Source organism: Aegilops tauschii, chromosome 1, assembly GCF_002575655.3.
Source record: "Aegilops tauschii subsp. strangulata cultivar AL8/78 chromosome 1, Aet v6.0, whole genome shotgun sequence".
Classification (NCBI taxonomy): domain Eukaryota; kingdom Viridiplantae; phylum Streptophyta; class Magnoliopsida; order Poales; family Poaceae; genus Aegilops; species Aegilops tauschii.
This window is the reverse complement of record NC_053035.3, coordinates 11265422-11287964: the sequence shown is the minus strand read 5'-3', so window position 1 is coordinate 11287964 and position 22543 is coordinate 11265422. Positions and strand designations below refer to the sequence as shown.

General features: G+C 46.8%; 1 protein-coding gene across 1 annotated transcript; it reads right to left on the bottom strand.

Annotated features, from left to right (window-relative positions):
• Positions 1–5753: 5753 nt before the first annotated feature.
• On the bottom strand, positions 5754–22094 carry LOC123497694 (uncharacterized). The gene is made up of 7 exons (XM_045234381.2): positions 20168–22094; positions 19904–20080; positions 19697–19818; positions 19492–19612; positions 17331–17458; positions 6454–9589; positions 5754–6367 (listed from the first exon to the last, which is right to left on the bottom strand). The coding sequence occupies exons 5-6, from the start codon at positions 17408–17410 to the stop codon at positions 6481–6483; spliced, it is 3189 nt and encodes a 1062-aa protein (XP_045090316.1). The 5' UTR covers positions 17411–17458; positions 19492–19612; positions 19697–19818; positions 19904–20080; positions 20168–22094; the 3' UTR covers positions 5754–6367; positions 6454–6480.
• Positions 22095–22543: the final 449 nt, after the last annotated feature.

Here is a 22543-nt window from a genome sequence, read left to right as displayed (position 1 = left end):
CTGCGGCTATCGCCGCCTGCACCATCGGATCCGCCAGCACTTCCTCTGGGATATCTCTGTATCTCTCAGCTGCAAGTCTTGGCGGTGCAGTTTTTGCCTCACATCCGACCTCCGAGTCAAAATGCAGGAAGCGACGGGCACTCCCGGCGTCTGGGGTGCCATAGCTACTTCTACCATTATTGTGTTTAAAAGGAGAAGTGCGTAATGCTGCCGAGAACCTCATCTTTTGGAGGTCTACGGGCAACTTACAGTCGCGCTGACCATGACCAAGAAACCCACAGTAGCTACAAAAGCGAGGCACCCTATCATACTTAACCTCTAGGAAGAACACCTCATTTTCAGCAAAGTCATGGGACTCTAGAGTACTACAGAGGGGTACATCAACATCATGGTTAATCCGAATTCTCATGTAATCCCCCCAAATGTTACCTTCTCTGTCCGTGTGCACCTCCAGCACTTCTCCAAGCTGGCCGCCGATTACCCGGGCCACAGGTTCGGACAGCATGATCGGGGGCGCATCGTAAATGCGAACCCAGATCGGCATGTGCGCGATCACCACGTCGCTCGGCCTCATGCTCCCGTCCACTGCAGTCACCAAGAAGGCATCTCCACGGTGCGTCCAGGGGTCATTCCTGAGGATGAACCTTAGGTCGCCCTCACGCTCGAACTCGAGAAGAAAACGGTTGTTCTTTAGCGGTGTATGGTTGAACCGCCCCCTCAGACCCCATTTGCTTCTGAGCTCCTTGAACAAGCCACCAATGCTGAAGAGCTGCACTGAGAAGAACAGCCCAACAGCTATCCATCTTGTGCGCATGGCCGCCCTCTGTCTGGACAGGTTGAGACGAACCACATTTGGCTCTTGCCTATCCAGGGAGACATTGAAGGCGGGGGTGACGACAGCTCCTCTGCCTGCAACATCGGAGCCTTGACGCGCCGGTCCTCCCTGACCCTCGGGAGTGCGGTAAATGTCACCGCCCCCCGTGAGGAATCACCATGATGCAGTGATTTCGTGCCCAGCGTGCCCTTCTTGATCACTTCAAGCTTTCCGGATTGTTCCATGGGGGCCTTGCCCTCACGATGGGGTTGGTCCGCCATGGTTTCTTGCTGAATGATGGGAGGAGGGCTAAAAGGCTCAGGTGTGGGTTGCCTCATCTCTATCCTCTCCTTAAGAACCCCGGGATCCCAATCTGGAGATGGTAGTTGCTCCTCAAAATCTTCCAAAACACGATTATATTCCTTTGTGGTCGCCGGGGAATCAACGAAATCTGGAAGCAAACCCCCTCCTTTATCGGGCGGATCCGCCGTCTGAGATTCACCTTGGGCCTTTGTCTCTGCCATGTGATCTCCTTTCCCAAGCATACAAGGCAGATCTGATCTCATTTGTTGAAATTTGCATCGGATCCTCTCTATTCCTGAATCACAGGAGGTTGTGCAATCGCCTCCGAAACCTTTCCGGTCTTTCATTGAAGTTTTCCTCTTTTCTACATACCTGCGCACCGACGCTCTTGTTTTGAGCCATGCCTCGCGCATCCCCAGCGGATCTGAATCCACCCGAGCTCTCCCAGATATCTCCTCTCTCTTAACTTTCTCCTCCCAATCTCTTGGATCAGCCACCGTAGCGGGCGCTTCATCCTTGGCCGGCGATCGCCTCGAGAGCTGCCATTCTGCACCCAAGCTCATCTATACCTAGGCGTGAACTGTAAATTAAAAAAAAATCTTAAAAAATTAGGCATCCAAGATGCTCATGTGTGCAAGGTACATGTAAATTTTCGTGGTGGTTGGACATCTGAGGAGCTCGTGCCAAAAAACCAAATTGACCCAAGATAGTGTTCTTTTTCAAAGTTTCTTAGACACTGAATGGAAACTCACGAACCATAGTCTGCATATACTGGTCTAGATTTTGATATATTGGTGAAGATTTCAGACACAAAACTGACTCAGGCACAATTCTGATGACAACTTTCTGTCTTTAGCATCTTTCCACCCTCTCATATCATTAGCTTCTTTCCTCGCTTCTCCTGCCTTAGATTAGGACCATCTTGCTGTTATGCAGGTGACACATATAGCTTTGGCTTTCCAAATTCCTGGAGGCTCGTGACAGGAGGGAGTAGCTGCAATCATGAAAGTCATGACAACACACACGCTCATAAGTGCATTATTATTTTTACTTCACTTTGCATTCATGAGGGAAAATGGATTGGTTCCTTTGACAAATTCCGAGGCGAATCATTGTTTCTTTTCAGATCTCTAGGTTATGATGGAGTATGAATCAGTTGAATCAGTTTCGGCATTTAGTACTGTATATGATGAGACACTGGCTGTCTTGTATCTCTTTGGAGATGGTGAGATGAATGTTTTTCTTCATCTTTTTTGAGCCCTTCATATTTGATTCGCTAGAAGTTCATGCGGCTTTCGTGTCGATTGTTGCACTGAGAATGCCCTTCACCTGAGCCTTGTAGTCAGATTTGACTTGAAATGTATGGATAAAGAAATGTGTGCGTGCAGCAACATATTTTTGGTTAATCAGGGTACCTAAATGGTAAGGCTGTTGATAAGGTCACCTTCTCATTCTGAATTCATCCAGCCATCCAATTTTTTCACTATAAAAGAAATGACAACAATTGCAAAGGTACAAAGTGACGATTGTGTATACAATAACGGGAGTTTAGCTCAGTCAAGCCCACCCGCAAAAAAAAAAGAAAAAAAGCCCACCCGCAAAAAAGAAAAAATCTCAGTCAATGACGATTTCATCCATTCTACAGAAACTTGAATCCAGGTAACTGTAGAAAGCACTCAATCTTTCTTGCCTTTTCTTTTGTTCTCTGGTTCAACAATTTCTGTATGATTTGTGATCGGAATAATCTTGTACTCCCTCCGTTCCTAAATACAAGTCTTTTTAGACATTTCAAATGCACTACAACATACGGATGCATGTAGACATATTCTAGAGTGTAGATTCACTCATTTTGCTCCGTATGTAGTCACTTGTTGGAACCTCTACAAAGACTTATATTATGAAACGGAGGGAGTAGAAGGTATTGGGAGGCAATCCTAATTAATGGTGTTTGCACTTAATCATAAAAAAGGCAGGATAGTCATTCCCCCCGCTCGTCGTACCCTTTTTTTTAGCACGTACACGGGCGGCCTGGGGCGACGTATGCGTACGCGACGTACGTCACCGTCGTACGCCGGCCGTGACGTGTGCCATCGAAGCGCGTCACGTGGTCAAACCGGGCGACGAGGAGGTCGCCTAGATGGGCCGGGCCGTCGACTTACGCACATAGCAGCGACCATCTCAATCCGTTCCGTAGCTCCACACTGTTAAAAAAAGACAATTCTTAAAAAAAGATGAACAATAAGAAAATAAAAAAGGGAATTGGATGGAAGCTGTAGGATTTGAACCCACGCCCAATTTCGGACCAGAGCCTAAACCATACATACAGTGCCCGTAATTCTGTATATGTTGTGATACCTATACTAGCATAATAAAATACCAGCAACTCATTTTTTTTTTGAAAAGGAAATACCAGCAACTCTGCCGTTACGAATTACTCTGAGTGTGTGTGGAGCTGAAAGTGTCAAACTAAAGCCTAATGCATTCTACTGCCTCCGTTTCAAAATATAAGTCTTTTTAGAGATTTTAATATGCACCCATAATCGCAACATCCTAATAATAGTGGAAACTTATTGCGGCTGTAAAAGGCTTCATTAGGTAATGTGTACGGCTGTAACAGGAAGACTATACTGCTGACCGCTTGGTTTTAGCTGCATCAGGCGTGAACCACCAGCATTTGCAGAACCCTTGTTGTTGGATTTGCCCAAGGGGTCCCCTGCGCACAAACCAAAGTCTGCATATACCCGTGGAGATTTCAGGCACAAAATAGACTCTTCTGTCTTTCCTTGCTCTCCTGCTTTAGATTTGGACCAGTAACTAGTGTGCAAGTGACACAAACGTGGCTTTCGCGAAGTAAAAGCATGCTGGCGTCAGGAGAAAGCAGCTACAATCATGAAAGTCTTGCATGTGTAATGATGTCTCGGAAAGAATCATGTGGCTGATCAACTAATTAGCTTTTGTAGTGTGATGATAAAAAGTTGTGATTTCTGAACACATTGTAACCATCCCATTTTGATGCTTTTTTTTCGCATTGCAATTAGATACCTGGTGACTCGTAGCTGCATTCTTGTTACTTATCATTCATGAAGGAAAATGGATAGCTCCTTGACAAAGGCTAAGGGTGAATCATTGAGTTTTCCAGATCTCCGGGTTATGATGGAGTATGAGTCAATCCAATCATTTTCAGCATTTAGAATTGTACATGATGACACTGGTCTGTTTGGTATCCATTTGGCGACTGTGAGATAAATCTTCTTCATCTTTCTTTGAGCTCATCATATTTGATTCACTAGAAGTTCATTCGGCTTTTGTAGCGATTGTTGTACTGAGAGCATAATTCACCCGAGCTTTGCAGTTAGATTTGATTTGAAATGTAATGCAAATGAAATGTGTGCCCATGGCCGCACAGTTTTTGTCTTGGAGCATTTGAAATGTCTTCTCATTTTGAATTGACGCAGCCATCCAATTTGGTCGCCAAGGCTCCTGATGTTGTTATCAGAGAACTGACATCAGCTGCAACACCTGGCAAAGGCATATAAGTTGTTGATATCTTGCTTGCATGTTATCATATCTGCCTGTCCTAAAACCTGTAAAAAAAACTCTTTGTGTAGTAACAGAAGCTGGGCTCGGTCGAGCCAAAATTCGGTGATTCCATCTGTTCTTCAGAACCTCGAATCCAGGGTAACTGAAGAAAGCACCTCAACCACTCCTGCCCCCTTTTTCTTTTAATATACTTTTGAGGAATCTGCCGCCCCCCATCCTTTTGCTTTGTTCAATAAATTTAATATGATTTGTTCTCTATACTGAAAGATCTTATGGAAGACATTGGGAGGCAGATCCTGATTAATAGTTGAGGGTAAACCTGATATTCTTTCATTTCTAATTAAGCCTGCTTCTTTGGTGGAGAATTAGTGAACCTTTCCACCTCTTTTTTCGTTGATGTTACAACAGGAAACCGAGCCAGCACTTCCTGAAGCACATTGATAAAATAACTCTTGACGATGTCACATCTTTTGCGCAACAAATGTTGTCCTCGTGCCCTACCATGGCGAGCTGCGGAAATGGTGATCACTAATCCTATGCTTGGTCACCTCTTATCGACTAAAATACAGTTTTCTTCTTCAGTGATGTGATTTTTGTTCTCCCTATAGGAGTCGACAAGGTGCGTACACATGAATATGTGTGCAAGCGGACTGAGTCACCCCCGAAGGATCTCATGTGGACATTAAAAAACTTATTTTTTTACATCGGTGTTGGATGATGTACAAATCATTCTATGGTGAGGCTAAGACTGTTTTGGTCAGTATTTCTAGACCATTAATCTCAGTGGATTTAGTCAATAATTCTAGATCAATGACCCCAATTACTCTTTGTATCTGTAGGCGGTAGGCCCATATGGATGTAATTTGCATAGGACGTAAAACTGGGATAAATGTTTGTCGTGGTACACTAGCAATAGAAATCTGCAACCCTTGTTTCAAGCTGCTTCATAACTTAACCTGAAAAAAATATTTCTGTTTTTTAACAAATCTCAGTGTCTTTTTTCCCAATAGAATTCCCACAAAACTTGAATCATACATTGAAATGGATCTTGACAAATAAAACCAGAGATGCTGGTAGGAGTACAACACACTTGTAGTCAAACACAACGTCCGAATTAAAGAAATATATATGCCACTTAAAGTCCAGAGACACACTTCATAATTAAACATATGGCATGCTAAACACCAGCATTACATACCTTACACATACATCACCAACATAGGATAGTGGACACTCGAATAAAATGTGTTGGAACAAGGAAAAGTAAACCTGATTCCACGGGAGACAAAGTGGCAGTCGACAATAACGAGGGAAATTGGACTTTTATTTCGAAAAAAACCCTCTAAACTCATATAGATGGCATGCAGGTGTATACGGAGGAAGGGGTATGCACGTGGGTGGCATCTATGTTATGGATGGACACTATGGTATGGATGTATGATGGAACATTCTTAATAAGGTAGTGTTGAGGAAGGTACTCTGGTGTATGGTGGAACACTGTTAATAGGGCAGGCACCGGAGGCATTGTAGGCTCCAACACTCTCAGACGTGGAGGTCCTTCAACACCGGCACTGTGATGGAGCAATGGAAGCACCTGGAGACTGTAAGTATCATCTTGCAGAGCAGGGTGGTTCAGATATATACATTAACTGTAACAAGGGATAACTGTATTCTATAATGCGGCGCTGAGGCGGACGTATGGTGGAACACCTGTCAAAAAGCTAGAGTTTAGGAAGGTATTCTGTAATGAGTGGCTAATGAACAAAGGGATAAGTATGCCGAGTAAAATCACATACCAACCGATAGATGGATGGAGCATTGATTCATCTGAGGTAGCTGCTCATCCTGGCAGACTCATCGAAGGAGGCGAACTCCGGGGGAAGCTTGGGGTCGTAGCTGTCGCGGTGCAGGGCTGAGCCCCACTGGAGCTTGCTCCACCAGGTCCTCTCACCGTTGACCTTCACCATCCCCGGCTTGCGTCCTTGTAGGCGCGGGAGGCGTCGGAGGCTCCCGCACCCTCGGATGTGTAGCTCCTTCCACATCGGTGCTGTCATGGTGGCGTCCTTGTCATGGAAGTGCTGGAGCAGTGGCACCTCTTGGAGGCGTATGCTTTGGAGGCTTGGGAGCTGATAACTTTCATCTTGCGTATAATTGCTGATGAAAATTGTCTTAAGGTTGTAGCAGAACAAGATGTCAAGTGTCTTGAGGCATGGCAGTGTTGCTGTATGTGGCACCACGTGCTCCAATCTTGGGCAGTCCTCTAAGTGCAGGTGCTCTAGTCTACCGAAGTCAGAATAACTATACTCTGAACAGAACCAAACTAGCCTTTTGAGATTACAGACATGCATGTTGCGTAGTTTTTTCAAGCCTTGAGTGTAAGATACAACTCCTTTCATTTTATGGCACAAACGAAGCTCACATTCTTCTAGCTCGATGAAACTGCTCAGGTCATTAAATGTGTAGATAGAAGTGTCATATGTCACTGACACTGATTTCGTGACGTTTAGAAGACCATATAAACCATCATGTGTCTCTTGCATCCTTGTGATGTCTAGATGGCGCTCAGTCCGGTGAAGGGGAACTGTAATGGCCGATGCAATTATAATTTCCTCTGCAAAGCGGCTGCTATATACATCCACATATGTTAATTGATTCTGCAGCAACTCCTGCAACTTGCAATCTAGGATACCTTCTTCATCTTCTTGCCGTCTGCTATTTGTAATGCATGGTGCCACTTGAACATAGAATGATTGGAAAAACCGTCCAGCTCTAACTAAATCTGCAGCAGTGTCACGGAAGCTATGGAAGAACCTAGGGTTAGTAACACACACTTGGGTAACTTGATTAGAATGATTGCCATTTCCTTCTGAACAATGATCCAAGTAAAACACATCCGGGAGTCTCTCCAGCTCATGCCAAGGAAATCGCCTCAGGGAAGGAACACCCACGAGGAATAATCTCCTAAGCTTGGGAAGATTAGGGATGTCGGCAGAGAGCTCCTTCATAGCTGTACTAGACAAATCAAGCTCCTCCAAATCACTAAGATCCTTGATCTCAACAGACTCGAGTTTTCTACATCCATGCAAGGACAAACACCTTATATGAGTTGTGCCAATCAGCATGAACGATACAATGCTAGGATGCCCTTCCAATTTGATTCCCTGAACACCAGAGATTGGTCTTGTGAATGAAATCAATTCCTTGTTGTCAATGAGCTTCAACGACTGTAGTTGGTTCATTTCTTCAAATATCTTTTGCGGGAAATATTTCATTTGAGTCCCTGTGACCTCAAGGGTCTTTAGGCTGGATAGAGAAGCCATTGAAGGAGGTAGCTCCACAAGGTTGGAGCAGCTGGTCAGCATAAGCTCCTCCAGATTTGACATGTCCTCGAAAAAAGTATGAGGGAAAGCAGATATTTCTGAATTTGACATGTCCAGGTGTATCAAATTGCTCTTTTCGTTGGCCACTTCTTGTGTCAGATGAGAAACAGGAACACCATTCATATCAAGAATTTCTAGCTTGTATAGAGTGGACAATGGTGATGATGAACTAATATTTGTTGATGAGTCTGTGGCATTTGTTGTGGATGAACTGGAAAGAGTTTTCAGATCATGGCAGCCTCTAAGTGAGAGCATCCGAAGTTTATGTAGACAACCAATGGAAGAAGGGAGTGCTTTTATTGGTGTGTAGGAGAGATCAAGAACACGGAGAAAACAAAGTTTGGGCAAGAAATGGTCCAACTTGGAAAGAATGGGCGATCGATCTGAGCAACCTCTTAGAATAAGTGAAGTTGCCCCCTTTGTTTCCTCTGGGCTCAACCATTCTCGGCTTACATGACATCCATGGTCACCGACGAATGAAATCCATTTCTTCTTGTTATCAAAGAGTTCATCACTTGTGATGTCTTCTGCAATGAGGCCATGGTATGCTAAGAATTGTGCACCGGTATTGGTGGCTTCATAAGCTTCATCAACCGGAGAAAAAGGTAGCTGCAGCAAAGAGTATTTCTCAAATGCTTCAAGGATGACCCTTCCAAGTCGATGCATACTTGAACACTTGCTGCTGATGATGCTGGTTTCTTCTTCTTCTTCTTCTATGAAGCTCATTCCAGGCAAGATGCCTTGGGCGGCCCAATGGTGGATGAGCTCGTGTGAGGTGATAGCTGCCACTTGTGAATGCTTCGCAAAGATCGCCATGACATAGTAGAAGCATTGCAGGGCTATGCTATGCCAATATTCCTTGGTTTCTTGTCGGATCGTGTTGAATATGTGCTCTGTCGATTGATGTAGTGCATAGAGGGTAAGCACCACAACCTGTTCATCTTTGTCAATGGATATAACTCTTTCGTCTTCTGACTTGCTCTTGTTGTAGGCATCATGAGAAGTGGTAGAGATGAGCCATCGAGAAATTGCCCACTCGGGCAGAGGAAGCCCGCAATCCCGTGTAAAACTGCCAGGCTCAATTGGCCACTGGAGGTTCTCAGCCACTAGCAAGTATCTCTCGGTTGCCAACTGTTTGATGATCTGAGGAACTATAGTGTACCGCAGGTGCCCCGCCAAACGTGCATAGGTATAGCCACCATCACAGGACCCGTAGGTGTAGTAGATTAGCTGGTCATGCTCTTCCTTGAGCCTGTTGTATTCTTCGCCCAGCAGGTTGAGCTCCTTTGCTGCAGCGACGGCCAGCTGGTACTTGGTGCTCATGAAGCCTGTTCCTTGGGCTTCCTCTGCAGTTGGCGTGGGCTTCAGATCCACCTTTATCACGTGTTTGAATTCTCTTTGGTACTTGAGGATTTCCTCCACGGCCATGCCTGATATGGCTTGTGTGAATGAAGCCATGGGCCCCACCCCAACATTCCAACACACATTATAAACGTAGGGCAGTCGACGGTTCAAGTCTTTATATGCGTTCGTCTTACGGTATCCATTAAACCTGGCGACATAAGAAAATGAATTAGTTATTAACGCTTACGTAACCGGAATGGTCAACAGCCGGCTGCCAACATCGATCTGTCAACCTTGACCATGTCCGCTCGTGCATGAACTCGGGGAGCTTGATTACTTTCAACCAATCTCTCATATCAAACTTGTAAACTAGAAAATGCATGCATATCAAAAATATGAGCAATGTATCCATAAGCAATTCGTTCCATTAATATGTCAAAAAATAACTATGGGAAACACGTAATACACACTCACGATCGGATTACTTCACTTACGAGGAGTATTTTTCAAATTTTTATTTTTGCATACAAAAACATAAGTGCCTAATACTCCCTCCATTCCGAAATGTAAGTCTTTTTAGACATTTCAAATGGTCTACAACATACGGATGTATGTAGACATATTTTAGAGTGTAGATTCATTCATTTTGCTCCGTGTGTAGTCACGTATTGAAATCTCTAGAAAGACTTATATTTTGGAAAGGAGGGAGTATATTACTCCCTCTGTAAACTAATATAAACATAATTGCTTAATACATTAAAATAGAGATCTAAACTATGTTATATTAGTTTACACGGAAAGAATGTACGTGACACACGAAGCAATGGTCAGGCCAATATCGGAAAAAAAGAACACATAAGCTACAAATAGCAACATGATCATTCCAATCTCATAAAAACAATTACCGTTAAGAACTACTTCTGGAGTGTTACGTCTTCCTTTCCCTTCTCACAAGGCGACTAGGATAAAGCCTTCCTTCCCATGATCTCCGCTGGTGAGCCCGTGGTTTTGCCTCCCCTCTGCATGCCGCTCCGACGGCCAGTGGCGGGAATAGTAATCCTAGTGCCTTTCCACCGGCTAGTGGATAGGTTAGGGTTTTAGTTCTCGCGGGGGCAACACTCAATCGAATTGCAGCGCTTCAAGGGTTCAACGGCGAAACCTGCTGCTCCAGGGCGCTGGTCCTTAAGGGCACATGCACAGAGACTGCCATCGACAAGGTCAAGCCAGCTTCAGTACGCGGGTGGCTACAACGGTGCATCGACGGCTTGTTCTAGTGGCGACAGTGGTTGTTCGGTGGACTAGAGACCTCAATGTAATTTTTATTATGTTGGTGATGCTCTGTACTTCTGATGAACCTTTATAATAAATCCGAGTCCTTTTCCTCGCCCTGCCACATCATGTCGCTGCCACCCCACGCTCCGGCGCCTGCCCGACGGACCATTCCAACGTGGTCGTCATTGGCCTATCGTAACAGCCGCCACCGCCACCCAAGGTTGATGACCTGTCAAGGGAATTACCCTGTCGAGTGGCTCTACTCCAGCCCAAGATAAGTCCACCATGCCCATCTGTAGCCAGAAGCCCAACAAGCATCTCCAAGGCCCAGAATGGACCCAGTGATGCGGAGTGTGTGTGTGGAGCGAGTGAGTGTATGTATACTGGTTTGCTAGGACTACCGATTTTCTAATGCAGATGCAAAATCGATTGCTTTTGTTTTCCGGAGGCCCTTAACAAATCTGCGATACCTTTGGGTATGAATATTCATCCAAAACAATTTACTGTTGCAACTACTTCTTAAGTTTCAATACATTTGTGCGACTAGTAACTTAATTCTGAAGTGTTTATTCTTAGGCTGGTGACTAATTTATGCCTCACTCCGAAGATGACTTTCCAACGGTCCTCTCGCTCGCAAGCGGTCGCCGCCTCCAACGCTCCAGTCCATGGCCGGCGCACCGCCCCCTCCCAATCCCTGCCACAGCGCCACCCGTCTTGTGATTGCTCCGATCCCCGACGGCCAGATAGCGCCTTAGCCCTGATTGTATCCTTCCGTGATGTGGTGGTCTCCGGGTCTTCTTCATCTGTGCCGCTTCCCGGCCAGTCCCGCCCAGCTGTGTTGGATCTGGAACCGGACAACGATGGGTGGATACTGGTGGAGAACCGTCGTCGTCAGCGCCGTTTGGACGATTCTCCGTCCGCCATGCCCAAGCCCAAGACAGATGGATCCAATCTTAGGCCTCCTTTGGTTTAGAGGAATCTTGTAGGAATTTCATAGGATAGAATTTTATAGGAAAAATTCCTTTAGAGCCCTTTGGTTTGTAGGAATGGAATCCTATTCCTATGAAGGAATTCTTCCTATCCTCCACATTTCATAGGAAAATAAACATTAGCCTAGACCCAATGGAAAAAAAAATCCTATGATGTGAATCAAAGGGCATCTCCTTCCTATTCCTACTCATAGGATTTGAGATACATGTCTTCTCATTTCCTATGACTTTTTCCTATGATTTTCCTACCCTATGAACCAAAGAAGGCCTTAGGATTCCTCGGTGGCTGGTGCGGAGGTGTCTTAAATGCTTGGAATCTGGGCACCGCAAAGCTAAGTGCACCGGCAGGATTCGTTGCCATCGCTGCTGGCTCTCTGGTCATATTGCGCGTGAGTGCCACTCCTCCCCTGCTTCGACTCCCTTTGCCCCTCTCCCAGCCAGATCCCAATCCAGCCTTCCCTCCCGCGCCGCCGCGTGCAGGCCTCCCCAAGCGCCTCCTTCTCGCCGTTGGTCACCGCCTAGCGACATGGCGAACTACCCTCCCCTTGCCCAATGTCGTTTCCCAGGGGTGCTCTACACCCATGGGGATCCGGTGCCCCAGTCGCGTTTCAGCGTTGGCATAGGAGCGCTCAGGCAGGCAGTGGCAAACTCGACTTCTTCTGCAAACTGGGGATTGAAGGATTGCCGGTGAACGCCTGGGAGTGGGGCGCTGTCAGTCAGCTCATCAACAACTTGCAGGGGCAGTTGGTAGAGATTTTGCCTCAGGTGGATCGCTGGCAGCTCGAGGTTACCGCCTGGATGCGCAATCCGTCAAGCATTCCCAAGATTTATGATTTGGAAGTAGCGGAGCCTGTGGGCTTGCCTAACTCAGTTGAGCCAGAACTGCCATTGACGCCGCAGCCGCCTGCGACAGAGTGTTGGATGTGGTTGACCGCACAGTACCTTTCATGGAGTTTCGCCAAGACTATGATCCTGATGAAGATGAATACCTCGCCAGGCGGCATGATTACTCCCACTTTTGTTTCAGGGGAAGAGTGGATGGCACTGGGATGGGATCTACCCCTCGCTCGGGTGCATATCCTTTTGGCTGAAAGTGGATTTCTTGAGCGTACGCACCCGGGTCGCTCTATCTCGGCCGCTCATTCCGGAGTCCGCACCTCGAGATGCTCAGCAGTTATGATCGTTTGCCTGGTTGGATTACCGTGGCATATGGAGGTTACAGAGACCGTCGTCACAGGACCTTTTGGACGTACTAGGCTCTGCACGAATTTGTTTGTTTGTGCCAGTTAAAAAAATACTGGGAGCACGCCCGTGACACCGACGATCGAGTCTGCAGCGAGCTCACCCCCATTATTCATGCACAAATTGGGGAACGGCCTGGTTTGTGGAGGACATAGCTAGCATGCGAATCTGCACCTTCAAGCAGCGCGTGTGATTTTACGGATGCATAAATGGAGCTCCGGTGGGTGTATATATAGCCGGCTTGTGGTGTACGTGTTTGCAAGTTAGGCGGTTCACCATGGCCATGCAGTGGAATAACTTTTTTAGTGAGGGTCACTCATACGAGCTGCTGAACTTTTAAAAGGCATACTGAATCATTTTGTAACCTCCTCTGAACGAGCACGGGCTGGCCGCTATGGACATCGCGCCTGGCGCGTTCAAGTACCAACGCATGCGCCAACATGCACCGCACCATAGTAAAAATCGCGTGGTGAATAGATTAAACATTCTACTCCACCCTCGCAACACACAGCCGTAACTCGCTGACAGTAAAAACGGTTTTTATTACCACCCGTGACCCCACGGCAGGTGAATGGACAGGCAATGCATGGAATCTACTTTTGCTATACGCGTGTTGCCTTCAGCCAAAGCCGATACTGATACGTCTCGTCGCACCGCATCCTATACGAGCACCCGGATCCTTTGTGCATATATAGCATGTGGGTCATGTATTGACATTCGCAGAAAATCAACTACACCACTGCGCCCCACTCTCGTGTTCAGCCAGCAAAGATTCCAAAGCATCACCAAGTCCCCATGCCCGCCCACAGAGTGCTCCGCACCCTGTATGCACACAGTGATTTGCCCAGCAGCTGTTTGACTGGCGTATTTTGTGCGAGCGGATGGGCCATCTGGTACAGTTCCCCCTAGCCCAAGTAGGCGATCGCGGTCCCTTACGTCTGTAAAACACTGCCAGATAACGTGACCCCTAATATTTTCCGTTCCGTATAGCACACATCCCAATGAATATGGACGTCCAGGATAGCAGTACCCGGGTGCGTAAGCTCACCTGAATGATTTCGCCTTTTGGTGGCCCGGGCGGCTTTGGGATGGCGGGTGACTGGGGCGGGCGCAGAGCCAATGGCCTACTGGCGCTAGTGGGAGGCGTGCCTCCTACGCTCCGGACTTCCACTCGGACTGTGACGGCGACAGACTACTCGTCGACCGCGTCGGCTGCACGCTCCAAGACATGCTCGGCTGGCCTGAGCACGGCAACTCTGAATATGGAGCACTCATTGCCTTGCTCGCCAGCGTCAACAATGGTGGGCTCGGCAACGCTCGTGCAGACTCCTGTGCAAGCGCTCTCGTCAAGCTTGGTGACGCCTTCAGGAGGCGCTCCGGCAGCAGCAGGCTCAGCAGCTATGGTTCTAGCGATGACCACGCCGGCGACTTCACCTTGGGCGCTCTCGTCAAACGCACCAGTACCTTCATGTTGCGCCTCCACAACGGTGGGCTCTGCGGCCTATGGTGACACACCGGCGGGACAGGGAGCTTCGAGCGTCACGGTGGTGGGCTCAGCAGCTTGGGGACCGACACCACCTTCCGGCAGGGTTACTCTCCTTCTGCCGCAGTCCCCGCGAAGGCTCTCGTTCTCACCAAACATAGTGACAAGAGACGCGTTGCTTCATAATGAGGGGGAGCTGCCGGGCAGGTGCATCTCGCAGATTGCCTTTCATCTTTCTATGTTGGCTGAAGAACCAGTTCCTCCTGAAGCTGGAGGTCGGCCAGCAGGCCTCAAGACTTTGGTGGTGCAGAAGCGGGCTGAAGACTCATCAGTTTCCTGCCAGAGTCCCGTGCACACATCCTTTGTTGTCCCTGTAAGCCGAAGCAAGCTGCTCCCACTGTTGGGGCCAAAGGACAAGCCGGAGCAGGTGTTCGGTCCTAAAACTGTTGAAGCCACTCTACTTGAGGGACTGGGTGTCATGCCAAAGGCCACCATCCTGGGACCAAGGCCCGCGGCATCGACTCCGGTTCATCGCAGGAGCTTATCCTATTGAATTTCACCCCTCGACGGAGGACCCGATCGAATAAGAACAATGATGGCATGAATAAGGAGGCTTACCACTGGGCTCAGACAGTCCTTCTTCACCGATTGGGTGTGATAGAAGATGAGGAACAATTGTCCAAGGTATAGCTACACCCGGTCTAGACACAACCCACCACTAGATTCCCTCCGGCTCGACCCGGCGCGCACAATTCCCCCCTCCAAGTGATGGCGACATTGTCGTATGTGGAGGGGGGCCACACCCCGGAGCCCCAAGACGGGCGTTTATGCATGCCACATCACTTTCACACATGCATCAGGACCCGTGCGGTGTTTCGGTGGCATAGCTACACCCGGAAGGCCACCACGAAGCCCCGTTGACCAGGAGATCTAGCCCTTTGACTATCGCCGGACGACTTTGACTAGTGGACTCTTCCACCTGGTTGCGATAGGCCAGCCCATAGGAACATCCCCGTACACGGTCTGGACCCAACCCACCACTAGATTCCCTCCGGATCGACTCGATGCGCATGATTCCCCCTCCAAGTGACGGGGGCAGTTGCCGTCCGTGGAGGGGGGCCACACCCCGGATCCCCAAGACGGGCGTCTACGCATGCCGCATCACTTACCCGTGCAATGTTTCGGTGGCATAGCTACACCCGAAAGGCCACCACGAAGCCCCGTTGACCAGGAGATCTAGCCCTTTGACTTTCGCCGGACGGGCTTTGAGAAATGGACTATTCTACTTGGTTGCGATAGGTCAGCCCATAGGAACAACCCCGAACATGGTCTGGACCCAACCCACCACTAGGCTCCGTCCGGCTCGACCCGACGCGCACGACTCCCCCTTCCAAGTGACGGCGGCACTGCCGTCCGTGGAGGGGGGGGCACACCTTGGAGCCCAAGAAGGGCTTCTACGCATGTCACAACACTTTCACACATGCATCTGGGCCCGTGCGCTGTTTCGGTGGCATTGCTACACCTGGAAGGCTACCACGAAGCCCCGTTGACCAGGAGATCTAAGCCTTTGACTTTCGCCGGACGGGCTTTGACCAGTAGACTCTTGCAACTGGTTGCGATAGGTCAGCCCATAGGAACATCCCCGAACATGGTCTGGACCCAACCAACCACTAGATTCCCTCTGATTCTACCCGACGTGCACGATTCCCCCCCCTCCAATTGACGGCGACATTGCCGTCCGTGGAGGGTGGGCAATACCCCGGAGACCCAAGACGGGCGTCTACGCATGGCACATCACTTTCACACACGCATCAGGACCCGGTATGGTGTTTCAGTGGCATAGCTACACCCCAAAGCCCCACCGACTGGACTAACCTTAGCCCCGTTGACCAGAAGATCTAGGCCTTTGACTTTCGCCGGACGGGCTTTTACCAGTGGACTCTTTCACCTAGTTGCGATAGGTCATCCCATAGGAACAACCCGGAACATGGTCTGGACCCAACCAACCACTAGATTCCCTCCGGTTCTACCCGACGCGCACGATTCCCCCCTCCATGTGACGGCGACACTGCCGTCCATGGAGGGGGGGCACACCTCGGAGCCTAAGAAGCACGTCTACGCATGTCACAACACGTTCACTCATGCATGAGGACCCGGTGCAAGATTATGATAAGAAAATCATTTAAAAGTTGTCCAAATCTAGTAAACTATCAATTACTTGTGATTTTTACCAAGTATAAGGACCTATATGCAAAATTACATTAGATTACATTTTAACATACTCAAAAGTAAAAACAAACCGGATATTCATAATCTATGGAAAATTCTGCCCCAAATCCATATATAATTTGTGTATGTTTAAGTTTATATAAATTAGATTTCAATTAATCAAATCTAAAGTTTAATAAAAAATGCAAAATGAGAAATAAAAAAACATATAATATATATGCCGACGGTATCCCCATCGGCATAGAGAGCCCACGTGGTTTGTTGCTGAATAAAAAAGTGTACAAGCTATGGTGACGACCTCTGTCAGGGCCGTCGGGATAGTGGTGACGGCGTCAACCCTCCGTCTGAACCTGGGTCGGCGGACCCACCTGTGTGCAGACGGCGGCTCTGTGCCGACAGCCCCCGTCAGCATAGTGGAAGATACGCCGACGGCTTTAGTACGCTTACGGCCTTTCCACGGCCGTCGGCATACCACCATCTATCCCGACGGGGGCCGTCAGCGTAGAAAAGGCCGTCGGTAGAGGCCGTTATTCTGGTAGTGGTAAGCACCATATGTGTAGGGATAGGGTATCATGTCATATATTTGTTTTGGTAGAGGACTAAATGAATGTGTTATGATTTTTAAGTAAAATAAACACTTTAAGGTTGTTGTACCATAAAAAGCCACGGATAACCAATAAAAAATCACTTTTTCTAAAAGGAATGAATGTAAATTAAGAACTTAGAATTCATACCAAAAATCTATATCTCTCAGATCATCACGCCATTTATTCAGCTCATGATCGGGCCATTTTTTCCATGAAGATGATGTCATGACCTATGTTCAGTAGTGTGCCAAACTTTCTAGTTTGCACAAATTGACCTGCGAGAAAAAGATGACGAGAATCAGTTATTCATAAGAAATAACATTATCACTAGCATATGCAGTGACCAAAAAAATCTACATAATGTGCGTAAAGTGGATAGTACTCCTAATAGTACAATCCGACGCTTACTAAAGAACCATGGCAAGATAAGAAAGTACAGTTTGGCAGTTTGGTCCAAGACATTACTAAGCAAAGTAAGGACTGAAACAGGAGAGCGGTGTTACGGTGCACGGAGCCATCTGGACCCGAAATCTTCTCCGTTGCTCCAGCTATGTGATCCGGGAAAGTAGGTTCTGATACGGCAGTTAGTTGCGAGGGAAAATAGGCTGTTTGGGAGAAATACGCAACGGAAGAGTTCTGTACGGAGGAAATGAGGAGGCCGCACGGTGACCCGACTGTCCGGCGCGATGGCGACGAGGCGTGCCTACGACCTTCGCGCATGCGCCTGGACAGCGGTGCGGCGGCGCGCACGCGCGGCCGTCAACGACACGGCTGGCGTGCCACACCGCGGCTACGCGGTGGCGTCGACCCAGCCTCCGGCGCTCGGCCCCTGCGCCCTTACCCGTGTAGGTGCGGCTCCGCCGGGAACGACTACGACCACTCACGGCACGCGCGCGGCTCCGGCCAGCGGCCCAGTTTCCGGGGCAAGTAGGTGCACGTATCATCTAACCGTCACGCGGCCTGGCAGATCAGCGACGTCGTCTCTGGCGTGATATTAACCTCCAGGCGGCGGAGAAGAACTGTATCGGCGTGATGTCGACCTCCCTTTGGCCCACAGCAGTGTCCGGTCCGTCGACAAACTCATGTACTTGTTGGCCTTGGTCCCGACGGCGACGCAGTGATCCGCTGTTTACTTTCCGGCGGAACGACGGACGACGAACTAGCTACGGCCGATTTCTTTCCGGGCGATACGCTAGTGTAAAACTCGCAAGTAGATCGATTGCTCTGGCTGGCTAGACAACAATCACGATACGAAGTATTAGTTGCCGGGAACACACACGAAACACACGCGGCGACTTGATGGCTACAGGGCCGTATCGGTCCTGCTGATTTTTATTACTTTGCGATCTGATGATTACAGGGGGAACCACGTACAGGTATATATAGCACTACCTATCTACCTATACACAGCCGACTCGGCCTGGGCTACGAGTCCGTGCCGGACTCAGGTGCCTAATCGTGATTATCTCTAACAGTACTCACACCGCTGTGCCGTTGGGAGGCGAGTTAACGTGGCGTGTCAGAAACTCAGGATTCAATAATGTGAAAAATACTTGAGAATCATACGGTGCAAAAATACTGAAAACGCTCATATCCCGATGTCAACAGATGGTTGGGATAACATGAGCATCTGAGCTCGAGCTCAGAAACGAAATTTCGGTGAAACAGAGAGTAGTTGCAGCAATAGCTCTTGAGCAGTGAGCATTGAGCAGTATGTTGTACTTGGACGGCGGTGGCTGCCATTTAAGGAGGCGGAAGGAAGGAGAAGAAGGATACAGGTTCCAAAATTGTGGTGGTAAGATGGACAAGGGAAGATACAAGTGGACTAGCTTTTAATTTTTCTGGGTGAGGAGTCTTTTACTTGCAGCGCGAGGAGGATGCGAAAACAGTTCTATTTGGAGCACAGATGTCCGTCGCCGATGTCGATTTTCTGTTAAATCCATTTTTACATGTTCAGAAATCTTGCTTGTCGTCTACATTTATTAACAGCATTTTAGGGGATTTCTTCAGATATCTTTGATATACATGAAAATGTCAGCCTGCGACAGCCTCTTCAGATTCGTCTACAGAACATGTAGATCAGGCACAAATAGTTCGAGATTAGAGCGGGTATGAACTCTTTGCTCTGGCACAAATGACAAAACCGTATTTACATATTATTATGTTTTAAATTATTCTATAAAAACACATGTGATTTTCCTAGTATAGGGATTGTTTTATTTATTTTTAGATTATTTCAAGCAACACAGAAGACATCGAGATTGTTAGGCACTTAAATTCAGTAGAAATAAATTAACCAGATATCTACCTCTCGGATCTTGCCTTCTAGATAACCAAGAAACAATATCCAGCCAGACTTAAAATGAAGGGTGCAAAATTAATTCTATTTGATTTGCTTGACAGCTGCAAACTAATATTCTTTTGCAGTCCTGAGATAACAGAAGCAGTTGACATTGTTAGGTGTTATACCGCCAAGAAATAAATAAGAAAGAGATAACACAATTTGTTTTTACCTGTTGGTAGAATGGGGCACTGTATGTCAAGAGATGATTGATCTGATCAACTAGATTACTTGAAAAATCTCAATATTGGTAAAAGTCAGTTATCTTTTTGGTGTTTTTATTGGAACTGGTACCTAGAAAAGCAAGCAAATTAAAATTGAAGAAACAACAAATGGAGAAGCCAATGATTTATTTTTTTTGCATCAATGTATGTTTTACCTCTCAGCGGCTAAGAAACCTGGACTAGAGATAACTTTGTATAATATAATGTCATGTAGATTCCTAGATCACCGAGAAACACATATATATAGCAATTCTGAAACTGAAGGCTGCCAAATAAATATTAATTGTCCACGTTTCTGCTTAAAAGTTGCAGGCTAGTTTCCTTGTAAGGTCCTGAGAAAACACGTGCAAATTGACCCTGCTTGTTATATAGCCTAGAAGTGAGTAAAAAGATCACAAAGGAGAGAATATATAAAGTACCTGGTGGTTGAATTAGGCACCGTAATATGGATGTCAAGAAATGATCTGATCAACCAGATTTACTTTAAATATCTCAGTATTGGGAGAAGCCAACAATCTTTTGGTATTTTGGCTAGAGCTGGTAACTAGAAAAGCAAGCAATGACAAAAGTGGACAAACAACAAAGGGCTGAAACCACTCATTTTTTGTTTTATGTTTTCAGTATGTATCCATAGAAAAGAGAACAAAGTCTGGATATGAGAATAACACAATAGCGATGATGGAAAGCCACTGAATTTTTTTTGTATTTTTTTTCTTAATTGAAAACTAGAGCTAGATAAAATGGGTAGTTGCAGATCAGAGAAAACAATGGTGAAGGGAAAACACAATTGATATTTTATCAATGTTTATCACTAGGAAAGGGGATTGTAGTGTAGATATGGAAGAGCAAAGGCGAAGTGGAGCATGCAATCAAATTTATTTATTTTGTATTGATCACTAGAAACAAAGAATATTTTGTATGTGTGAAAGGACAACAATGAACGGGAAACCACGAATAGATTTTTTTTGTTTTCTCTTGTAACAATGACTAGAAAAAGGGATTAAAGTGGAACAAGCAAATATTTTTTTGGTTTTTTTTTGTGTTGATGAGTAGAAAGAAAGACTATTTTTTATATGTGGGAGAACAAGAATCGAAAGGGGGAAACAACAACTGTTTTTTGTTTTTGTATTGACGACTAGAAAAAAGATCAACCCTAGACTGGATGTGAAACCACAAAAGCGAGTGAAAGCACCAACAAGAGTTGAAACTGAAATGACACTTCTACCTATTAGAAGACGAAGGAATTAGAACAGGGTCAAACGTTTTGGTGGCAGGAGAAACAAATGGCAAGGACAGGAGAGGGCGAGGCGTCTCAACGCCTGAACTCATCACTTATATATACACAGACTTTAAACATCAACCGGAGGAAGGATGCGATGCTTGGTTACAGCAGCAAGCGAAGAATAAAGTTGTCTGGCACATAAAGAGTTAAAGGAAGGAAACAAATCATGAATGAGCAAGGAATAAAGGGGATAACCTGCCATGTGCACCAAGGCCAAAGGGGCATTATGTACAGTCCAAGTTGCATAATGTTTAAGGTGTAGCTTTCAGGATTAATTCAGCTCCGCGATTCATGGTTGTAGATCCCCACGGTCCTGCACTAGTTATTCAAGATGGATGATCTTACTTTTATTTGGTACATCAAATAGATATGCCTTTGATATTTGGGTGTGTGGCAAGGGGTTCTCCAGAACATATACATGAGGCAATAATAACATAACTTTGAGGAGATGAAATGAAGTCTTAAATCTGTGATCTGTATGTTGATTCTATCCTCCATCTTTTACAGACCCATAGCACATCAGACAAAGCAAAGCAAAAGCAAAAAACAAAAGAACAAGGCATGGCAGCCACAAGTATAAGTTGGTCATCATGGCCATGTATTTTAATCCTGTGCATCACTCATTAGTGAAGGTGCTTTGGTGAACCGAAAGCCCGAGCCAGCATCACCTTTCCTATGGCTATGGAAGTGCACTTCACACATCGGAGGGTGTCCATGCCATCGATCAGCTTGAAATGGATATTTGACTGGGTTCCAGATTGAGTGTGTGCACGCTATCTCATATGTATGCATAGTAAATCTGGACACCTCTGTATATATCACTGTTTGGGTGCGTTTATCCAGTAACAGAAGTTGCGCACAGTCCGAGCGAAGAAATCAAGGATTTCATTGGCATTTGCAGGCATCCAGAGAGAAATCGACAGTTGGAAATATAATCTAGAGAGGTGAAACACTCAAATACTGGGCTGCTGAGATATCACGTCCCACTGCTCCGGTAGTGTCGACCACAGCTCAGTTCATCACATGCAAAAATAATGGAGGGCCTCAAGTTCCTTCTGACATTGAAATAACACTTGCTTTCCTACACCAAAATAATAATAAAAGTAAAGGTGATTTCATGGGATGGGAGGAACACTTTCTATTTGCAATCTACATGTGGGGGTGGGGGGCATTTCTCTCAGACTAAATCTGCGCTGAATCTATTTTAATTGGTACACAGAATTTCAAAGTACTTGTTATACGTACCGCTTATCCCCCAGCCGCCCCGGCATCCCGGGAGGGGGAGGGGTGCGCCGTCTATGGAAGTTCATAGTTGAAGTGGGAAGGCGCAGGCATCGATGGCCGAGAAGGGTTCCGGCGAGGGATTTGGGAATCTGGGGAAGACAGCGATCAGGTGGGCCGGGCCGTCGACTAGGCCCATACGCAGATAGCAACCAACATCTCGGTCTGTGTAGCTCCACTGGCATTTTTTTCTCCCAAGAAAACAAATGTAGCTCCACTGGTATTTCTCTCT

Bases quoted from the DNA above. Each gene is read 5' to 3' on its own strand.
- LOC123497694 (XM_045234381.2), bottom strand. From the start codon at position 17,410: ATGACATCATCTTCATGGAAAAAATGGCCCGATCATGAGCTGAATAAA. The intron at 9,590-17,330 runs GTATGAATTCTA...TTATGTCGCCAG, and splicing joins CTGAGAGATATAGATTTTTG to GTTTAATGGATACCGTAAGA.